The 22,520-nt window shown below is 40.3% G+C and overlaps 2 protein-coding genes across 3 annotated transcripts; both read left to right on the top strand.

Moving 5' to 3' along the window:
• Positions 1-123: 123 nt before the first annotated feature.
• On the top strand, positions 124-2,511 carry timm10 (translocase of inner mitochondrial membrane 10 homolog (yeast)). Its single transcript, XM_049572925.1, has 2 exons — positions 124-346; positions 1,235-2,511. The coding sequence occupies exons 1-2, from the start codon at positions 276-278 to the stop codon at positions 1,428-1,430; spliced, it is 267 nt and encodes an 88-aa protein (XP_049428882.1). The 5' UTR covers positions 124-275; the 3' UTR covers positions 1,431-2,511.
• Positions 2,512-2,624: 113 nt separating this feature from the next.
• On the top strand, positions 2,625-21,897 carry unc93b1 (unc-93 homolog B1, TLR signaling regulator). 2 transcript variants are annotated; one of them, XM_049572849.1, is made up of 13 exons: positions 2,625-2,826; positions 5,817-5,933; positions 6,082-6,223; positions 6,332-6,485; positions 7,332-7,493; positions 12,974-13,103; positions 13,246-13,339; positions 14,280-14,404; positions 16,687-16,869; positions 18,133-18,409; positions 18,548-18,669; positions 18,798-18,920; positions 21,145-21,897. In XM_049572849.1, the coding sequence occupies exons 1-13, from the start codon at positions 2,824-2,826 to the stop codon at positions 21,409-21,411; spliced, it is 1,899 nt and encodes a 632-aa protein (XP_049428806.1). In that variant the 5' UTR covers positions 2,625-2,823; the 3' UTR covers positions 21,412-21,897. The 2 variants fall into 2 exon arrangements, with proteins under 2 accessions (XP_049428806.1, XP_049428808.1); XM_049572851.1 differs by having other exon boundaries at positions 18,244-18,409.
• The last annotated feature ends 623 nt before the right edge of the window (positions 21,898-22,520 follow it).

A 22,520-nucleotide genomic window follows, 5' to 3' on the forward strand; every position in this document is an offset into this window, starting at 1 on the left:
TGCATGTGTTTTTATTTGACATGACACCAGTAAGTATAAATGAATCTGTGGAAGTGTACAGAGACAACAGAGGGCGCTCTGTTTCTGTGTTCCGTTTAAACAAACTTTATTAACAGCGGAAGTGTGAGCGGAAACACTACACACGTGTTGTGTTGCAGGTTTGAAGGTTACACAAGAAGCGCTGGACAGTTTGCTGTCGGCTGTCCGCTGAAGAGTGTCACTAGGACGGCGTGTTTGTGGTCAAAGCTGGGTGTGAGCACCACTGAAGCACAGACATGGATCCCATGAAGGCACAGCAGCTGGCGGCGGAGCTGGAGGTGGAAATGATGGCGGACATGTACAACCGGTAAAACCAAGCTAACCGTTAAGCTAGCTGTCTCTGATCTATGCTAGCTGTCTGTCAGCAGTGAACCGTCTCATGGCCTTCATTAATAGTCTTTATTAATGTTGTACCGCGGTAACAAAGGCTCATCTAAAGGTTAGCCATGTTTAGTGAAGCCACAGAGTCCTTGGCCCAATGACTGTAGCTCCATGTGTCAGAGAAATCGATGCTCTGTCGACACAGATCAAGACTGTTCAGTAAAGCTACACGTTTCAGCAGGACTATAGAAGCTGTTCTCAACAGCTTAGAGTTAATTATGTTTATGTATGTCTGCAGATTCTCAAAAACCCATAGAATTTTTCTATTACAGTAACACATACTATGTGTTACTGTAATAGAAAAACTATATATATATATATATATATATATATATATATGTATATGTATGTATGTATGTATGTGTATATATATATATATATATGTATATGTGTGTGTGTGTGTGTGTGTGTGTGTATCTATCTATCTATCTATCTATCTATCTATCTATAAAATTTGGAATTGTCTTGCACAGTAACAGTATTTTTTCCACATGTCTGCACCTTCACAACCAGAATCAAGGAAGTGAGTGACCAGTTAAATATTGTTACACTAGTAGTTTGAGGCTCTTCCCACTGATACCCACTGGTCCTGCTGCTTTTTGGTGCTCAAGCACTAGAAAGCCCTCCTGAGATCATACTCACAGAGGGAGACGTATTGCTTGTTGACTACCGATGGCCTCAAAGTGAACATAGAAATTGTTCAGCTTGCTCAGTACTGAGACATCATATTAAGGTGCTCAGGCATGATAAAATAGCCAAGTAAATATTCCGACCTTCACACAGTGTTTTAAAAATTTGCTTCCTTTCCTTCCAGAATGACCAATGCCTGCCACAGGAAGTGTGTACCACCACATTACAAGGAGGCGGAGCTGACAAAGGGCGAATCAGTGTGTTTGGACCGCTGCGTGGCTAAATACCTGGACCTCCATGAGAGGCTGGGACGAAAGCTCACAGAGTTGTCTGTCCAGGACGAGGAAATGATGAGGAAGGCAGCTGTGGGGAGCGGATAGAGACACTGATGAAAGAAACCAAGTAGAGCATTGTGGGGGACTAAAAGGTAACATGGGGTGGGCTTGGCATATCTGGTTTCTCTAAAATGAAAAACTTGTATTTCAATGAGTGGGTGGGTTTTGTTTGGGAAATCAGAAGTGAAAAAAAAAAAATGCTGTTGAGGGTCCACGAAGAGACACTGCTTCCTCTACTGCAGCAGAAGATGAGGATGAGGATGAGGCTGAGGGGAGCACTGCAGGAGCTGGTGGAACCACAAGACAAGGACATCTTGAAACTGCTCATTGTTCCACCACCCTCTCTGGATGCGCCAAATCAGTCTTACATTCAGCTTGCCCTCTTCCTCAAGAGGTCACCTGAAAATAAACTGGAAAGGACATGTCATATTATTTTTAAAAGTCATATTTTGTGCTTGTTTTAGCTGCTTGGAGTGTGAGAAATGTGCTGCTTCTGCTGCAGAAACTCAAACAGTAAGTGGAAGCATTGTGGTGTCAACTGTCTGGCACTCATGGCAGGTTTAAACAAACAAGAATGATTTTCATTTAGTATTTGTTCCCAGGTCACCCTTTGAACTTGGGTAGGAGTAAACATGGGCCCTCTCTGTAAGGTTGCAACACAACATGGTAGTCCGGTAGATAAAATGTTCACAAATGCAAGTTGTCTGTTATGCAGACATGAGTCAATTTTTTTATTTTTATTTTTTTTTTAACAAAACCTTGAAATACAGGAAGTCAGATACATTGGTCAGGGGATGCACTGAATGAATTATGTAAGGCGGGATGATTTGTCTTTTTATACAAGACATTATGCATAATTGACTCTCTGTCAGACATGGATGGTGCTGTGTTGGCTTTGTCTGCAACAAGACTGCCAGCCAGGCTGTTCTGACTACATCGTCGTGTGTTGAAGATGAACTCATTTGTCATGCTTGTGTAGACTGTGTTGCTCTCTGTGTCAGTGGTTGTATTTGTTTATTAGTTTCCATGTGTTAAGCACTGTGTCAGTGATGCAGCTTCTCATCTGTATATCTGAGAAGCTACAGTGTTTTGTTGTTAAGTACAAATAAAATAATGCCATCCTTTATCTGAATGTCGTGAGTGTTGTTATAAGGGTATTGAATTGGCATTCTCTGTCGCACTGTTGGCACAGACGAGGCTGTGTTTTCTAAATGTGGGTCTGTACCTTTAAGAGAAACACGGAGATTGGAGTGAGGAAGTGGAGACTACTGACTTTCGTTTCCCTCGATAGACTTATTTATATACGCATTTTTACAGTGGAAAGAGGAACTAACAGCTGCAGAAACTAGAAGGTTCACAGGGACACAGTTGCACTGTGTGGTTCTGTCACCCAGGTAGACAAACTTTTCATGTCCGTGAGGAGCCCCGCGCGAGAAACATGGTAAGTGGCCTCCTAGGTACCTGTAAGTGATGAAGAGAAGTGCTTTTGTAGTCGGTAAGTTGGCTGTGTTTGAAACATTGGTGTATTAAAAAAGTTCTTAAATAACCCTGGGATATCAAGCTGACGTTGGTGCAACAAGTAGTGTACCGTTCAAACAGTTCCAGATAATTACTACTGTGTGCTATATTAGAAATTATCCAAAAATGTAACAAAAAAGTGTATATCAAAAAGTACAATTTCAGTAGCTCGGACGCACTTTAATTTCGGGGATACTAAAGTTTGGTTGTGTAGGAATGTTAAATGACGTTTCGAAGGCTGTACTGGGTGAGAGACAGCATCAGCATACAACGTGTATGAGATAAACGTTCATAATTTATATGTAAATAAGCTTGGAAGTGACACTAGGGGCTGTCCTGTAGTTAGCGTGACAAGTGTTATATATTTTTCTTGAGCCTTTCTGAGTGACAGGCAGAACAAACATGACCCCCCCTCCATCATAAATTATTGATAAAATTTCTAAAAGTTACTGATGTTTGAAAGTTAAAAAATGAAAAGTTAAAGCACGCCGGGTAGCCAAATTTTAAATGAGACATAATCTAAGCACAAAAAGTAAGGAAATTTGTGTTTGGTAGATTATTTCTTTGTTGTAACAATGCTTCTTGGCAGTAAATCTTATACATTTGGAAGGCCTGTTCATTTCCCTTTAAAAAGGTGCCGCATTTGTAAGGAACATGCATTTGTGGGATGAGCAGCAGAGCTGAGTATGTGGGTTGCGCCCATGAAAAATGTGCCAAATCTTCTCTGCCAATGCCAAACAGATTTTTTTTTGCTGTTGCTACTGACTCTTGTTTTGAGCTTCTGGTACCTCCAGGTGCACCTGATTGTCAGCACCTGTGAGCATGGGCCCTGACACCTCCTCCTCATGCTGGTCACCAGCCTGGTCACACACTGCTGAGGGATGGCATCCCATTCTTAACCAGCATTTGTCGCCAGACAGCCAACGTGGTTGTGTTGGTCACTCTGGCACAAACAGCACACCCAAGCTGATCCCACAAGTATCCAGTGGTGTTGAGGTCAGGACTACTGGCGAGCCATTCCATCCTCTCCATCCTCTCCATCCCCAAATTCTGGACATGGTCTCTGATAAACCCCGCTCTGTGGGGGCGAGCGTTGTGATCTTGGAGGATAGAGTTCGGTCCCAGACTGTGGAGATATGGGATTGCCACTGGTTGCAGAATTTCAGCTCGATATCTCTCTGCATTGAGATTGCCTCCAATGATGACAAGCCTCGTTTTTCCAGTGAGGGAGATGCCGCCCCACACCATCACAATGCCTCCACCAAAAGATGTTACTCTACAGGTGAAGCAATCAGCAAAGCGTTCTCAGCATCTTCTCCACACTTTGACCCTACGATCCAACTACCGTAGGCAGAGTCTGGACTCATCGCTGAACATTACGTTGTTCACGGTGAAGGGCAGTCATGGCAGGCCTCATGGCAGTCCTATGAGACCGGAGATTGGCTGCGTGCAGTCTCTTCCGGATTGTCTGGGCAGAGAGCCGTCGACCATATTGTCCTGCAAACCTTGACTGCAGATTTGTAGAAGACTGCCTACAGTTCCTAAGTGCTGGCAGGATGAGGAAACAGTCTTCTTGGGGTGCTGTATTCTTGGGATGCCCACTTCGCGGCCTGTCTCTGACATCCCCCGTTATATGGAACTTGGCCTTCAATTTGCAGATGGTACTAGGGCTCACTCCAAATAATGTCGCAACTTGGTTTTATGGAACACCAGCTTGAAGTTGCCCTATCTCATGGGCCCTATCCAGATCAGTCAAATGTGGCATGCCGATTTTTGGAACAGACACCAACTGACCACTGTGGCAGGGCCCATGCTCACAGGTGCTGACCAGAAACTCAAAACAAGAGTCAATAGCAACAGCAAAAACAAAAAAAAAGCTGTTTGGCAATGGCAGAGAAGATTCGGCAAATTTTTAATGGACCCAACCCATACACTCAGCTCTGCTGAGTGTATGGTGTAATTTAGGCAGTTTTTGAAGAAATATGCCATCCAAAAGCACGTTTAACACAAAAAAAAGGTGATAAAAATAAATACAAAATACAACCATTTAAATTTGTATGCCCCTCCTCTAAGCCAAAATAAAAAACACACACCCTCCCTAGTGCTGAAAAATTGTTTTACATGCCTAACCATTTCTGCCACCCACCCCCACCCATTAGTAGTTTATGGTTTCATATACTCTACAAGTATTTTATATGTGCAGACCACAACAACTGAACCTTATTGTATTCCTTCATTTTGCAGAACATGCTGTGAGTCATATCCTCTTTTTAACGATGTACATTGTGAAGAAAAAAACAACAACAACACCAGTCTACAGTGTGAATCACAAATACAGATAAATAGTCCTTATTCACATAGGAAGCTAAGAGCTTTAGGCTGTTAAAAATAATACAATTTTTATACATTTTTGACAAGATTAAGGACCGTACAAAGGGCGTCAGAAATACGAGGGTATTATATTCCTAATACTTGTGGAGGGGATGGTAGTCTCACTTTTTCAGGAGAGCAGTGGAGGATACATTATTTCTAACCCCGTGGTACTATTCTATTTCATACCTGTGAAATTTATTATATAAAAAAAGATCAAAAAGTTTCATCTATAAATGGCTCATATGTAATATGGAGTTTTGCATCAATAAAACTAAAAGCTGATAACTTCAAAGAGTAACTATATTGATGATTCAAATTTATGTAGCCTTAGATTTAGATCTCCAATACATGGTGGCCTGAGAAAACTTAAAAAAATAAATCTGTATGTAGTCCCAGTAGTATGTACAATAAGAGATTTGGTAACCTGAGTCCCTACAGGGGCCTCATGGGAATAACGTTACAAAAACTCTTCAGTGATTGTTTTTGATGATTAAAGTGTACCATCCAATAAACCAGTGTACCGTTCCTTTTCGTCACTAGATGGAGGCAGCTCATCAAGAAGATGTGGTAGGGGATGTTGATCGATTTGTCGCACCTCCCAATGGCGGCATAAATGAACTGCTGGATGTGGGGCAAGAAGACAACACACAGGGCCAGGTGAGCTTCCTGCTGTCTTGTAAAAAAAAAACTTCAGTCTCTGTTATTCTCAGGTTTCCACTTAAGATACACACTTTGTCATGAATATGATAAATTTCCACCACCGTTGCTGTCAGTTGCATAACCTTTTTTTCTCTTCTTTCCTGAGATGGAGGAGTTTCTGAGCCCACAGGCAGAGTACAACGAGGAGGAGGAGGAGAGGAAATACTACAGGAGGAAGAGGCTGGGAGTCATCAAGAATGTTCTTGCAGCCAGTCTTGGAGCCATGATTGTGTACAGTGTGTACCTGGGTGAGTTTGAGTGGAGAAAAGACATTGAAATGGACAAGGAAACACAGATGGGCCGGGTTGCAAAGAGTTATGTGCTTCTAAACATATTTTTGTGTGTGCGTGATGTAGGCCTACTGCAGATGCAGCTGATCCTCCATTATGATATGACCTACCGTGAGGTGAAGTACAGCAACCTTGGCCTGGAGGACATAGACCGCAAGATGCTGATGGGCATCAATGTCACACCCATCATAGGCCTGCTGTACACCCCCGTACTTATCAGGTAGACACACTTGTACACTTAAATACAAATGATAAGGGACTGTTTGTTATTTATATGGGGGGAGGGGGTAGTGCAAAAAGGGGGAGGCATGTCAAATCATTTTTTAAGCATTAGTGAGGGACTTGTGTTTTTTAGCTAAGGAGAGAGTCATACAGCTTTAAATGGCTGCATTTTGTATTTATTTGACCACAGATTTTTAAAGAAAACATGCCTTCCAAACTCCCTGGTGGATTTGGAAGGCATGTTTTCTGTAAAAAAAAAAATGCCGAAATTACACAATTGATCATAGCCAGAAACTGTAAAAACGGAAATTATTTTTGGATGTTAAATTTGTGACGTTCCTTAAACACACCATGTGTGATGAGTGCTTGTGTCAGAAAAAAAATCATAATCAAATCTGAGCTTAAAATAGTGATAATTTCTCAAAACCACTTTATGCCATGTCTCATTTGAAATTTATCCTAAAAAAACCTTTGCATGAACTAACCAGCATGTATGACAAAAATGAAAAAACCTGGGCTTTTATAAACTCCAGGATTTCATCTTCAGCCTTTAACTTTAAAACTTCAGAGAGTACGTTTTAAAAATGTAATCATTAATTTATGATAGAGGGAGGGTTATACATTTTCCACCCGTCATTCAGGGAGGCTCAAGAAAAAATATCCATAGCTTCAGGGAGGGTCAAAAATATACACATAAAAATAGAAGTCACACCCCAGCCACCCCTGTCCTCTGATAAATAAAGAACTGTCCCTGAAACCATCCTTTTCTATTTTTTTTCTTTTTTGTCCTTGCTCTGCTTATATACGCTATCATAGTGATGATGATGATTTATCTCTCTGGAAGGTTTCTAGGTACTAAGTGGATGATGTTCCTGGCTTCAGGAATCTATGCACTCTTTGTGTCAACCAATTACTGGGAGAGGTACTACACCTTGGTTCCATCAGCTGTAGCCATCGGTGTGGCCATTGTGCCGCTCTGGGCCTCGTTGGGAAATTACATCACAAGGTGAGAAGCAGGAGATGAAAGGGTTGGTGGATGAAGAGATGTTTCATAAGAGGCGGAAGCTTGACCCTTATTACGTCACAGAACACACAGCGTACTGAATGTTGACCAGCTGAGCTCTCAGTGACCAACCAGTCTCAAATAGTTGCTCATACTGTCACCACACCAAAACTATACCTAAATTTGAACTTCACTGACTTGTTTCTCACTTAACACTAAACCTAATCACCTGTACTGCAGCATGTAAAGATAACTCTATAACCACCTTTACCCTAAATCTAAACATAATCCACAATATCAACCATAAATTAAAGCTGCAAGCAGCGTTGGGCAGGACCTCACACACACAGTACCTTACAATATGTATTTAACAGTCATAATCACAAAAGCAACAGTATTATCAGTAATAAAGGCTGTAGTAGTATGTGATAGATGGAAAACACTGATATATAATGTGTAGATGCTGTTTACAATGGAGATTCTGCTCCTGTAAGATCTGGTTGTGAGATTGTAGCCCTTTTTTAGATAGAAATTGTCCAAATTTGCAGGAAAGCCCAATCGGTCTTTTTTTAGCATGGGCAGTATAAAGACAAAATCAGGAAGTGCGGCAAAATGCCGCCTGCCTACTTTTGTTTATACAGAATGCGCCTTTTTCGGGGCAATGGGGGACATGAGCAAGTAACACAATGTGTAGCTCAGGGTGTGACGTAAACAGAGATGTGGGAGGGAAGCTGCGGCTAGTCAGTCCTTTGGCGATTCTCTCATAAGTTGGCCCGTTCTTCACCGTCCCCGTCATCTGACGGTTAATGGCCTCTTCGTTTGCGAGGACAAGGAGGGCGCGCAATTCCTTGTCTCCTCAGTTGCTCATCTTTACAGTGTCTGTCAGGTTTGTGTTTCCCTCTTGCTACTAGCTGCTTGCTAATTCCTGCTATCAGCTGTTTCCTGTTTATCCACTGCCAGTGGCTCGCACATGCGGCATCATCAATAGCTCCTCCCACAAGTCTTTAACAGCCCCTCCCATTGTGGAAGGCTGCCCTTCTTCATCTTCTAACCGCTTCATCCTCTTGAGGGTCGCGGGGGGGCTGGAGCCTATCCCAGGGCGAGAGGCAGTGTGCACCCTGGACAGGTCGCCAGACTATCGCAGGGCTGACACATAGAGACAAACAACCATTCACACTCACATTCACACCTACGGACAATTTAGAGTTATCAGTTAACCTAGTCCCCAGTCTGCATGTCTTTGGACTGTGGGAGGAAGCCGGAGTGCCCGGAGAGAACCCACACTGACACGGGGAGAACATGCAAACTCCGCACAGAAGGGCTCCCATGCCCGGGATCGAACAACCCTCTTGCTGTGAGGTGACAGTGCTAACCACCACACCACTGTGCCGCCCGGAAGGCCTGTTTAAACTGAAAGGGTTCCGCCAATAGCCTATGTCTTCCATACGAGGCGGAAAACTGGGCACCTTGGATCAACTCACCAGTCCGGCTCTGTGTGTCTAAACGCTTGAAGGTTGCTGGCAAAGTGGCCCAACGTTCGTGGAAAATCTGGCAGTATAAAAGGGGCTTGTGAGACGTGCACACTGCAACAGGCCTGTGTTTTTGTGCAAGTGTAGCTGTTGTCATGGTGATTAATGAGCGACAGGCACAGCAGAAAGGCAGAGAGAGGAGAGTAGAGCAGACAGCAGGCAGTTTAACATGGGTTGAGAATTTCTCGAACTCCTCCCTCTCATTCCCAAACCGTGAGTCCAGTCGTCAATCTGAGCATACCACCAGAGAGATACACGTATGTTTGTTATGTTTGTGGTGTCAAAAATGTGATCTTGGTCGCGAATTAGAGATGTGTCCCTCAGCTGTTTTGAGAATTTTCTCCTCTCAGTTTACAGTTTATATAGGGGTGAATGAGAAAAAAAAAAAGGCCGCTCCCTTCGCTTTGGAGCCCACTGAGCCAAATGTGTAAGAGGCCGTTTACACGTACACAGTGATTTTGATAAACGCAGACATCTTCCTTCGTTTGTGCCCTACGTTTACACGCAAACGGAGATTTCTCCTCTGAAAACGAGTCTTTTTAAAAACTCCGACCAGAGTGGAGATTTTGGAAAACTCCGGTTGCGCGTTTGCATGTAAACTGAGATAAACGGAGTTATAGGCAGCCGACGTCACAGTATGAGCCGGAACTTGCGCCTGTGTCAATAGTGCGACCTATGTTGCTATGGTGACAATGGATACATGGAAGGCTTGAGCTTCTCGTTACACTGCCACCTACAGGTTTGGCGTGCTCTTGTGTATATATACACGGGTAAGTGTAAACGAAGATCTTTTTGAAAACGGAGATGGTGAAATGTCCGTTTATGAAAATAGCCGGCAACGTGTAAACGGCCTCTAAGTGTGAGAGATTCCAGGGAGACATTGTTGTGACCAGGACAAATTTTCCTACATTTTTTAGTATAATTGTGTATGTAGAGTGACAATTGTGGCAATAGCAGCGAGTTTAAGATAAATCTTTAAGACGATTTTAGAGCCCCCTCCACTCCAGTTCCCAACATTCCGTGTCATTAGCCCCTTTTCCACCAACATTTCTAGGAACTTTTATTACCAGGAATTTATTTACCTGGGTAAAAGAATTCCCGGTAATCTGTATGGTTTCCGTTTCCACTGCACCTCGGAGTTCCAGAAAATGTATTCAAATTAGCGTGATGATGTAGATGATAAGGTGTGTGCCCTGTATGTGGCTTCATCTTTCTACAGCATTCCTATGGGCCATAGTCGGCATTTTAGTGTGCCTAGGTGGTGCTAGAGAGCGCATTTATCATTTTATAAAATGCCAGGTCTGACATGCGTGCCAATTTTGGTGAGTTTTTGAGCATGTTTAGGGGGTCAAAATTGGCCTCAGAGAGGGGGCGGGAGAAAGAATAAAGAATAATAAACGCACCAAAAACAATAGGGTCCTTGCCTTCGGCGAAGACTCCTCTGAGAGGAGTTGGCTGCCTACGGGCTTGGTCCCTAAAAATAGAGATTACAGGTTTTAATTAGTAGATGTTTCTAAATATATCACTTAGGTACTTTTCTCCCCATTTAACCAGTGAAGATATTCAAAAACTGATGATTAGCAATTAGTGGATTTTTAAGAAATTTTTAAACAGAAAAAAAAAACTGAACCACATATTGGCTAATTTTCTTTTTTAAAATAAACTCACAACAAAATCAAATATATCTCTTGAATTGATTATTATAAAATTGTGACCATGATATGTACTGAGTGAGACAAACAACTAGTACTTAGATATACCTTGTGGTGCAACCTGGACACATCTTCAGTGATGTTACCGGGGTCATTGGGTGTTTCGGGTCTTAGATCATCATCAGTGAGACAAACAACTGAATATAATTGTGACATGTCCAGATGAACTGTTTGGCCCCCATTAACACCCTGTTGCTCCCACACACTGAACAGTGTGAACAGTTTTAATATGATGTAATATCTGAAATAAGACTGACCCTCTGAAACACACTAGTAAAGTAGGACCAACCTAAAATAAGCAAACTCTAGGGTCGCATGGACTGATGGGGCTCGCCTAACTAACAGAATATTTTCTATGCCTGTGCACCAGTGATAGCCATAGCCAAAGGCATTTTTTTGGATTGTCTGGCTGTTAGTCTGTCCATAAGTCCATCTGTCTGTCCCATTCCTGGAATGGGATATCTCAAGAATGCCCTCTTTAAATCTGGCACAAATATTCTCTTGGACTTAATGATGAACTGATTAGAATTTGGTGGTTGGAGGTCAATGGTCAGTGTGACCTCACAAAACATGTTTCTGGCCATAACTCAATAATTATTATTATGCTAATTTTTCACACAAATGTCTAATAAGATAAAATGATGAAGTGCTGACATTTTATATCCAAAAAGTCAAAGGTCAACTTGTAATAATGTTCTGCATAAAACACTTCTGACCATTATTCTATGTCATATCTCAGGAACAGAAGGGGAGACATTTGGTCAGTTACTGAATTGGTGACACTAATCTTGAAACTGTGCCGATTGTATAGATCTTCTGTGCTGCCAGGCTGCCAGGGGGAAGATGTGTGTGAAGCATTCATGTTTTCACAGACATGGATGTAAATTGTAAGTCTGACTTGACCGGTGTGTGAAGATATACGGTGGGGTGGTAATTCTAGTTTTTATTTAATATTTTATTTAAACAGGGAGTCTCATTGAGATCATGATCCCATTTTCAAGAGATACCTGTGCACAAGAATAAACATTGATCACACACACACACAGTTGCATACTTTTAATGTGTTTCAGGGTTGCAACAGTATGCAATTTTATTAAGATAACCGAAAATGTTGTGGTGTCATGGTAATACAGAATTTATATTATTTTTGAGGATGAGCCTTAAAGGAATGAAAACTGAAGCGTTATTGTTGGTTGAACAAACATTTTATTAATACAATTGAAACTTGAAACCATTTTAATGGAAGTAAGTGTAAAAAGTCTCTCTTTAAAAAAAATAAAAGGGGGAGATTCAACGTCCAGTTGCATTTTTCTTCAATATCGTAGATAAGCAAATGTACATGACTGTCAACTTTTGTTGTTACAGTGTTAAAATTTCAACATTTTTAGGTGAGGCAATGAATAAGCTCACTGAGTTTTTGTCCTCTCCCTGGACTGTATATTATGTGTTATATTTAGCATTTTGTGTATTTTAAATTGTGCAAAAAAACAAACAAACAAAAAAAACAACCCAAACAGCTGCAGCCAGTGGCATTATGTTAGGTTTTCTGGACATCTCTCCCATTCATGTGAATCTGATATCTCAGGAACATCTGAAGGGATATATCTTTTTTTTTAATTAGGCACAACCGACCCCTTGTACTGAAGAATGAAGTGATTATAATTTGGTGGTGAAAGGTCACCATGACCTCACACTGTAACACAAATTATGACAAAATTTCACATGAATGTCTGATAGGATAAAATGATGAAGTGATGACATATCCAGAGGGTCAAAGGTCAACTTCACTGAAAACATAATGTTTTCTGGCCATTACTCATGGTCAGAACAGCAGGGGAGACATTTGGTCAGATACAAGGTGGTACTTCTAGTTTTTTGTTGTTGTTCTGTAAAGCATTGCTGTGTTTTTGTGTTACAATGCCACCTAGAAACACAGTTCCCGAAAGCCAAGGTCTGTTTTTTTCCATGTATCATGTTTAAACCTTTTATGAAGTTAAATGCAGAAAGAATCAGAAAATGGAAATGTGAGGCACACTCTAAAGCTCTCTTAGGCACCCTTGATATCCATAGAGTAAAGTTCAGATGTCAAGGTGTAAAGTTGCGTGGACATATAGTGAGTGAACAGGTGAATCCATATATACCCACACAGGCCTCAAATTAACACATACCTGATTGTACATAATAATTATGTTTGTTTCAATTAATGTGTTGTGAATTTCTCCCCTCACACAAACACCTGAAGGATGGCTCAGCAGTACTATGAGTATGTAAACTACAAGGAAGAGCATGTGCAGGAGCAGAAGAAGCTTCCTAAGGGAGCATGCCACAGCTACATCATTGTCTTCCAGTCAGTCTTCTTCATCATATTCCATGTGAGACTTCAGCCATCTTTTGTTCACTAATGCTTCAATGCATTTCATGTTGTGGGCCGAGTTTAACATCAGAAAAGAAGTTTGTACAGCTGCACAAACTAATGAGCATGTTCCCCTTTGTCTTCTCTCTTTTCCTCATCAGCTGAGTTTTGTCTTTGCGGAGTTCCCCATGCGTTTTGTCCTCAACAGCCACCTGCAAGAAGAAAAGCACATTCTCCATAATGTCAAGGGCTGTGGTAAAGACATGTGTCACTTCACCTCCACTGATGAATGATTACTGACAAACAAGCGCAGGACAATAATGTACAAGGAATCAGTCCTTTTTATTCAATGAAATAAAGACTAGAATAGAATAGAACTTTAATTGCCACACAACCAGAATTGGTGGTATTTGCTTTCGGTACATCTACAGAACACAGCTTCATCGTGTAGTGTATCTGAAAGTATGCTTTAATACGTTCTTGCAAAAAGTTAAATGAGAGATTGATAACACTCATATCTGAGGGGCAGATTTGAAGCCAAAGCAAACAGCTGGTCTGCTTAGCTTTGCACAAAGACTTGCAAAATCTCTAAGGCTTGCTGAAGCCCTGTTTCCAGTCTTTATGCTAAGCTAAGCTAACTGGCAGCTTTATTTACTGTGCAGACAAGACAGTGGTATCAATCTTTGTACCTCGCTGTCAGCAAGAAAATTGAAACTGAATTTGCAGCTCCCCTGAGGTCTATGGAGTCTTTTAGCATTTTTTTGCTCATTACTCTGAATGTTCCACAAACTCAGACAGCGTTAGCAACTAACTGGTGAACATAGAGGAGCACTTAGCAGCTAAAAAGTGTTTCAAAATGCATCAATTGTGATTCACATCTTGTATTGTGAAGTTTTTGTTTCCAAAAAAAGGCTCCTCAGTTTTCACTGTCTTGCATTGCTTATTTCTTCTCATGGTTTCTCCTAGACACATGGTTTCACCAAAAACAGTTTTATAGGTTTATATGAAGTCAAAGAAGACTTGTATGTATGTTTTCTTCTTTGCTCTAAAAGGCATCAGGGTTCGAAAGGAAGCACAAGTTGGTCCTCATAAGGCTGATGTGAAACTAGAGAAGTGCAACACTTCTGCTAAAGCTGAAACTGTTTTCCTGTCATGCTTAACTTGGGATGGCTGAAGCATCCTCTTTCTCTGACAGGAGCAAACATCAGTGGAGTGATCCCTGGCTTCAACACCACCGTGCTCACCAATCTTCCTCGCTCCATGCTGCTCATCCAGGTGGAGAGTGTTCTCATGGGGTTCGCCTTCCTCGCCATGATCATCGTAAGATCCAAACTCCATGACACACACACACACACACACACACAAATGAAAATGAAAGTTGCTGAGCAATGCTCTGTCACTATGTATGTCCTAAAATTATATCAAACCAAACCAAAAATGTAGCTATTAAGAAAAGTGTATACATACTTAACTATGTGAGAAAACTAAAACCAAGTTAAAACTGTAATGTGTTCCTCGTTTTTACTTTCATTCATCTATTTTTCTTTTTAAGGTGAGACACAAGGAAAAATTGTGTGAAAACAATTTTCTCATGCACTGGTCAGTTTTGAGAATTCGGGCCATTTTGCACCCATAACATGTCTTCTTTTTGAGTAGTGGAAAAAAGTCTAAAATGATGAGACATGTAAGATGTATTTTAATTCAGATTTCTATCCTGTAAATGTATGCAAAAAGTTGATACCTAATTAGATAATGCCTCAGTTGCAAGTTTAAACATAAAATTTCAGAAAACTTGCAATATAAAAAAAACAAACAAAAACAAACAAAAAAAAAACACCTTATGAAACCTTGAAACCTTATTATCAGCTGGGGAAGTTTTATCCTAGTGTCTTCTTTTTTTTGTCTAAAATGTATGGAATTTTACAATACATATCTTTCAAGGCCATTTTCTCAAAATGACTTACTTCTCATACTCTGAGCCACATACATCCACCAGACTTTACAGTTTAATCCTATCTATATTCTGAAGGTTTTTACAGACAGGTTTGTTCATATTTCATTAATAGCTTGATTTATACAACATTTTATTCCTAATAACATGGTGAAAATGGATTTTTATGGCTGTTTACAGTATTTTCTGATTAATGGAGTGATTACAAAAATAACCTTAAATTCCCTCTGTGAAAACCTTTGACTCTTTTGATTTTGAACCTGGCTTTATCCAATGTTCAGATATTTGTTCTAGAAACGTATTCAAATCAGCACATTATTAACAAGATAACGCCTCACTTGCATATTTAAACATACAATTTCTGAAAACTTAAACGTAACATAAAAAATATTGTCTGAATGTAATTAATAAACTGGGGAAGTTGGTAATATGTATTAGTTAACACTTTTACTACTTCTACTATTCATCTGAAATTATAACAAGTGAATTTTAGAATGTAATGGTGAATGGACTTGCTTTTTATAGTGCCTTTCTAGTCTTCTGACCATTTTTAGTGCTCTTACGCCACATACCACAGTCATCCATTCACACACACATTCATACACTGGTGGCCGAAGCTACCATACGTGGTGTCTCCTGCTACTGGGGGTTCAGTATCTTAACCAAGGATACAATGACGTGCAGACTGGAGGAGCTGAGGCTCAAACCACCAATCTTCCATTCAGTGGACGAACCGCTCTACCTCAGAGCTATCAAAGTGGTAATGCACCAGAGATGAAACATTATGAAATTTCATATTCTGATCATAATGATCCACATTATCTCAGTTATCAGTATTATCACGGTGGAATTAAAATGTGCTGAAAATGTCTATAAAGTACTGATACACACACTTAAACATAGGACAACCATATATAATGTACATCAATGTTAAAGATAGTCTGAAATGCTTTATCAGTATGTATGTCACTGAGAGAGATGAGAACAAGGACCAGTAGCATCACTGGGGTTGCCTGCTGCACACCCACTCTGTAAACAAGGGAACAGCAAAACAAACCCACACTGCATGCTGCCCCTGCGTCTGGAAGACTGTTGTTAACTTTGGTTGTTGCTGGACAGTATTTACCATGAGTTTTTTAAAGCGAGGAAATCATACTACATGGTTTTATTGATAGTTAAATTTGAAACAGTAATACTAATTGTTGGAAATTTAACGGTGGTTTAGTGTGAAACAGGTAATAGTTTGATCCCTATTGCACAGAAAAAAAACCTCAGATGTTGTTGTTGTTGTTTTGATTCCTCCGATCTTTTATTACTGATACCGATTTTGTAAAAATAACGTGATCGGACATCCCTAATACAAGTTAGAGCAGTTTGGAAGGCTGGCTTGAGGATTGGATTATTGTAAGTGTACAGAAAAAAATTGTGTTGTTGTATAGGCCCATGTATTTATACCAGCTGGCTTTCTAGTGGAAGTTGCAGGGCTTAAGTGGGATACAAGGTTTATTCAGTGCTGTGTTTGCAAGAAGTTATTTTGTCCTACAATAGGCTGGAAAGAATTGCCTTATTTTTCAAAGCATAGCACGTACAAACCAAAACAATCATTCAAAATGATCCAATTTAATAGACTGCTGTGTGCTTCTATCCACAGTTCCTTGTGCTGTGTGGTGCTGCCTACCGCCCGACAGAAGAGATTGACCTTCGCAGTATCGGCTGGGGAAACATCTTCCAGCTGCCTTTTAAACACCTGAGAGACTACCGTCTACGATTGCTCTGCCCCTTCTTCATCTACAGCGGCTTTGAAGTGCTGTTTGCTGTCACAGGATTCTCCCTGGTACAGTGCTGTCAATAAGGCTTTTTGAACAATAGAATAGCTTGCATTATTTAATTAGCGGTTCAAGCTTGAAGAGCTGAAACCCTAGTGTTTTGTGCTGATTTATTATTATTATTAATATTTAGAAATATTTTCACACATTTTTGTGAGATGGTGCATTGTAGACGCATGAAATTTTCACCAGGGATCAGAAGCTGTGTGCAAATGCTACTCAAGATGTATGATGCCAATTGGCCAGATGGGGATGGATAATTCCAATTTTAGAAAGGCCCTGCCCCTCACACTGTAAGTTGCACTGAGTTGAAATTTGGCACACTTGTCCAGCTCAGTGTGCTCTTGCAAAAAGCCTCACAAACCATTACGGCCATTTTGAATTTTTTTGAAAAACACACTGACATGTCCTTCTAAACCATAGGTCTGATTTGTACCAAATTTTCTGTGAATCATCGCTGGACCATCTTTATCAAAATTAATCAAAAGCTTGCTGATATTTCATTGCATTTTGAAGCTATTGACCAATGAACTTTAGAGGGAGTGTGGCTTAACACATGACTAGACCTAACTCCATAACCATTGAGCCAATCATCACAAAACTTGCAGAATATGTCTAAAGAGGTAACAGCAACACACCTTGAAAGTTTTATTCAAATTGACCAATAGGAGGCAACAAAAATGCAAAAAGTGGATGTGGCACAACACAAATGTGACTGTATATCAGAAATTTGCTGATCATTACAAAACTTGCATGATATGTTAAATAATAATTTTGAATCACGTTTGTTAAAGTATTTTGAAATCTCTCAATAGGGGCACCACCAGTTCCAAACATGTTCACTTGCCTGGCCATAAATCATTGACAATGTGTTCATCATCATCAAACTTGGTGGATAATTTTAATGAAGATATTGAAACATGTACCCAAAATGTGCTTGCAAATGACCAATAGGGGGTTACGGCAATGCTGCAAAAGCGCAGAACCCGGCACACATTTGGTCCTAAATGAATGAGCCTTTGTCCGATCATTATAAAACCTGTAAGTTATCTTTAACATAGGTGTTGTAAACTGTCAGAGACGGCCCATGCTAGCTTGAACCCCAGAATTACTGCTTGCAGCTATTTTCTGTTAGTGTCCTTGGGCAATCTGAAATGCAAAATAAACAAACAGATCCTAAGCACATTAAGGAGCAGACAGATTATAGTCATAGAGATAGGAAATATATAAAATATATATGTTTCATCTAATTATTTTCTGCCTGTCCACAGTCCTACGGAGTCTGTGTTTTGGGCCTGAAAAAACTGTGGCTTCTCATAGTCGTCTATGGCCTCTCCTGCTCCATCTTTTCCTCCCTCTCCCTTTGCCTCCTACGCCTCCAGCGCTGGGTGTGTCTGGCGGGGGGTGCTACTGTGCATGGGGTGCTGCTGGTGGCTCTCCTGGCATTGTCTCTACCTGCTAACAAGCCAGATGTGTATGAGGGCCCTCTGCTGGTAATCTCTGTGCTGTGGGGACTTGGCACAGCCCTGAACAAGACAGGAGTCAGCAGTGAGTAACAGCTATGGTTGAGATGTTTGTACGCACTCTGCACTAACTTTGTTCACACATGACATGTCAGCATGAACTCCTCTGTGTGTGCATGTGTGTGTGTGTGTGTGTGTGTGTGTGTGTGTGTGTGTGTGTCAGCTCTGCTCGGTATGCTGTATGCTGAGGAAAAAGAACGTCTGGACTTTGTCTATACCATCTATCACTGGTGGCAAGCCATCGCCATCTTCATAGTCTACCTGTGGTCCAACCTGCCTATGAGGGTATGATGTGTGTGTTTAGACATTTTGTCTCAAGTAACATCTCTGAGAAAAGAGGCATCATTTGGATTCACATTTTAAAGGAAAAGTGCCCCCTTTTCTGTTCTTCACCCATTTTTGTAACTCCTCAGGCCAAACTCTCCATCCTTTTGGCCACTTTGTTGCTGGCCTGCTACTGTTACTTGGTGATGGAGCGTCGGCTGTCCATGAAAGTGCCTTACAGACTGCCTCGCATCCCACGGCCACGGCACAAGGTAACCAGTCACAGTCTGTCACATGTGACTGCCTGATTGACCTTAGCAGAGTCATGCTGTTAGCCAAAGATTAAAAACGAAGGTATTCTAGTGTAGTTTACTAAACAAATTGCAAGTCGGAATTCAGTTTCCATTGAAGCCAACAGTGTTAGAATAAATAATGCAGTCATTGGGCATGTGCTACTATGTTCCTTTTTTCAGCATTATTTCATAAAAATAAAGCATCCTTTGCCAATTTATTTTGTTTTATATATCTAATTTTAAACCAGTTTCCTGTGGGTATTAATATAAAAAACCTTTATGCCATCAAAGCTTAGACACTCTCCACTATGAAAGATATGTTTTACTCATTGTTACATCATCTGGATGTTTCACATTCATCTACTGAGGGGAGAAAGCTTGCGTGTGCTCGCCTTAAATCTCAATTTGAGATGTGTACGTATGAGCAGGATTTTACAAGTTTGGAGCCAATCATGGTCAACTGTGCAACTTGTGATGTGGAGATTTTACACCTCCAGTGCACATACACTGAGAATGGACTTCACAGTGACGTAGAAGATAGATTGATTGACTCTGGACTTTTTAGTAAGGAAGAAAGAGTACATGTAATTCTGAGAATATTTCTAAAGAGGTAACTACTTTTTTTTATTTTTTTTTTTATTTTACTTTTTTATTTATTTATTTATTTTTTTTAGAAACATCAGACACAAGTTATTATTCCAAGTGGAGTCTTTGAGTCTTCAAAAGGTGTCCTGACGAAAATAAATATTTTTTTATATCAGTTACATCATTTACATCAGTACACCTCGGTGTAGTATCACATCTATATGACAGTCACTTAACAAGGCTTAAAAAGAAGCTAGTTATTAAATCATTATCCATTTTTATGACTCCATGCTGGCGATAGCCATAGCCAGTGGCATTTTTTTTTTTTTTTTTGGTGGCCAAAGTTCAAAGGTCAAGGTCATTGTGACCTGACAAAACATGTTTTTAGCCATAACTCAAGAATTCATACGCTAATTATGATCAAATCTTACATAAATGATTTCACAAAAAATGACGAAGTGATAATGACATTTTATATGCAAAGGTCAAAGTCGCTCAGACCTTGCGTCCATTTCATTCTTGTGAATGTGGTTTTTAAAGAACACCTTGAGGAAATTTCCTCAAATTTAAGACATTCGTCCACTTTGATTTGAGGATGATCTAATTAGAATTTGGTGGTCAAAGGTCAAGGTCAAGGTCACTGTGACCCAAGAAACATGTGTTTGCCCATAACTCCAGAATTCATACACAATTTATGACAAAATTTCACACAAATGTCTAATAGGATGACATAATGAAGTGATGACATTTCATATCCAAAAGGTCAAAGGTCAACTTTACTCTGACATCGTCATGTTCTTCATAAACACTTTTCTGGCTGTCATTCAGTGTCATATCTCAGGAACAGAAGGGGAGACATTTGGTCAGATACTGAATAGGTGACACTAATCTTGAAACTGTGTTGATTGTATAGATCTTCCGAGGGAAGATGTGTGAAACATTCAAGTTTTTGAATATGTAGCTTGTTTGCAGTAACATCAGTATTTGAAGCATTGTAAACTGTCATATGAGGCTGGACAGACATGGATGTAAACTGTAACTGCAACTTGTCTGATTCGCAGGTGCATACAACCATGAGCCAGTAATTTTAGTTTAAAATGTGTTTGAGGTCATTTTGAGTCTATGGTTTAGTCTACAGAAATTAAAAGTTCTGTTGCTATGGTTCCCTGTAGTTTAATATACCTTGCATATTGATTAAAAACAAGGTTTCAACTGTTGACTAGCAGCAGAACTAAGTTTAGGTGGTGTGTTATATGAAAGAAACAAGTAATGTCATGGCCATGGCCGTCGTCCTTTATCTGATTTATTTTACATGTGAGCTTGGTGCCTTATCTACTGCTGTTGGGTATAGACAGAAGGGACTACATGGATCTCTTGACAGAGATCTGGTTCATGTTGAGATTTTATTTCCTGCAAACAGTGATATGTCCTGCACTCTACCAGCCTTTTATTGAAAAACTTCTTCAGCTGTGTGAGAATCAATAAAGTCTTAATATAGTCAGAGCTTTATGTTAAAACTTTTTACTGGTGACTAAAAGATGAGCAAATACATTTTGACTGAAGACCGACTCACTGTTTCTCCTCAGTCATCAGTATAATAGATTGTTTGTGTCCTCAGGTCAAAGGCTACCGCTACCTGGAAGAGGACAACTCAGATGAGTCAGACTCAGAGAGAAGTGAGGAGGATGACAAGGAAGAGAGGGAGGACGGAGAGCATGTGCCGGAGGAGATGGGAGCAGAGGACAGGGAGGAAGGAGGCCAAGACGCAGGGGTCCAGGGAGCTGACTCACCGGTAGCCAGGAGGAGAGGGGCTGAGGGTCACCACCGTAGATGGGAGAACCCTCATGTGAAGGAGGGAATGAGGGAAGAGCGTGAGGGAGGGTGAGAGAGGAGAGAGAGAGAAGGAGCAATGAGGGGAGATAGTGGACAAAAGTCGACTCATCTTTTTAATCAGGCTTTTAACTGATCTCTTTGTTTATCTATTTTAAATTCCTCTTATAACCGATTTATCCATCTATTATCTATTTTTTATTTATTTTTATATTCTTACCATTCCTCTTTTTACGTTCTTATCTCATTTAACCTTTATCTTTTGTTATTTTAGTTAGCCTATAGGTTTTAGTTTTGATGCATTTTGTGTCTCTGTTTTAGATCATTCTTACCTAGCTACTAACTCAATTTTATGAGCTAAATAGCTTTTTGTTGGGTGGGAGGGTTTTCTCTTTTCTTTTTGTTTTCTGTTTGGATCTTTGCTGTTTTTCACCTCTGTGAGGCACTTTGTGTTACTGTTGTATGAAAAGTGCCATATAAATAAAGTTGATTTGATTTGATTTGATTTGACGGATGACGGATAAACAGAAGATGTCCTGGATGCTGCTGTGCTCATGACTCCATTCATAGATTTTTTCAACAGATACTTATACATAATGTAATTCTTACATACTCCACTGAACAAAAGCATTGCCCTTGCATAAACTTTAACTTTAATTACCTGTTCATAATATAATCACAGCAGTGATCCAGAAGAAAGGTTGCAGAACAGCCTTTAAAGGTAGCGCACACACACACACAGGACAAAACATTACTACAACTCAGGATACAACAACAACATTTTGTTTTTCTTATGCTGCACAGTATGTGGCTCATATTTACCAATCTGCCAATAATTATAGAGGGCAGAGCAGCTGCTGCTTCTGTGCTTCATCAAGTAGAAAACATATTGTGTAACATACAAACTAGTTTCATTTTAAAAAGAGCACTTATCTGGAAAGAAAGAACTGCAAGCCAGAGAAAATGGAATGAGGAATTGATTTTCTGAGTTTATCCTCAGGGTGAAGTGTTTTGATGGAGTCATTTTTAGAGAGCTTGGTCTTGCTGGATATGAACAGTGTAAGCAGCCTTGGCTATATTTGTTCTTCTGACTTTGTTTATTTTCAACTCCTTAATTTATGCACATTTCTTAGAGAAAACAACCTAGCTGGAGCTATTATCAGA

This window comes from Epinephelus fuscoguttatus, linkage group LG3 (genome assembly GCF_011397635.1).
Source record: "Epinephelus fuscoguttatus linkage group LG3, E.fuscoguttatus.final_Chr_v1".
Lineage (NCBI taxonomy): Eukaryota > Metazoa > Chordata > Actinopteri > Perciformes > Serranidae > Epinephelus > Epinephelus fuscoguttatus.

Excerpts from the sequence above, each read along its gene's own strand:
- timm10 (XM_049572925.1), top strand. The coding sequence starts at position 276 with ATGGATCCCATGAAGGCACAGCAGCTGGCGGCGGAGCTGGAGGTGGAA. Across the intron at positions 347-1,234 it reads ATGGCGGACATGTACAACCG|AATGACCAATGCCTGCCACA; the intron begins GTAAAACCAAGC and ends CTTTCCTTCCAG.
- unc93b1 (XM_049572849.1), top strand. Across the intron at positions 14,405-16,686 it reads CCTTCCTCGCCATGATCATC|TTCCTTGTGCTGTGTGGTGC; the intron begins GTAAGATCCAAA and ends TTCTATCCACAG. Across the intron at positions 16,870-18,132 it reads CTGTCACAGGATTCTCCCTG|TCCTACGGAGTCTGTGTTTT; the intron begins GTACAGTGCTGT and ends GCCTGTCCACAG.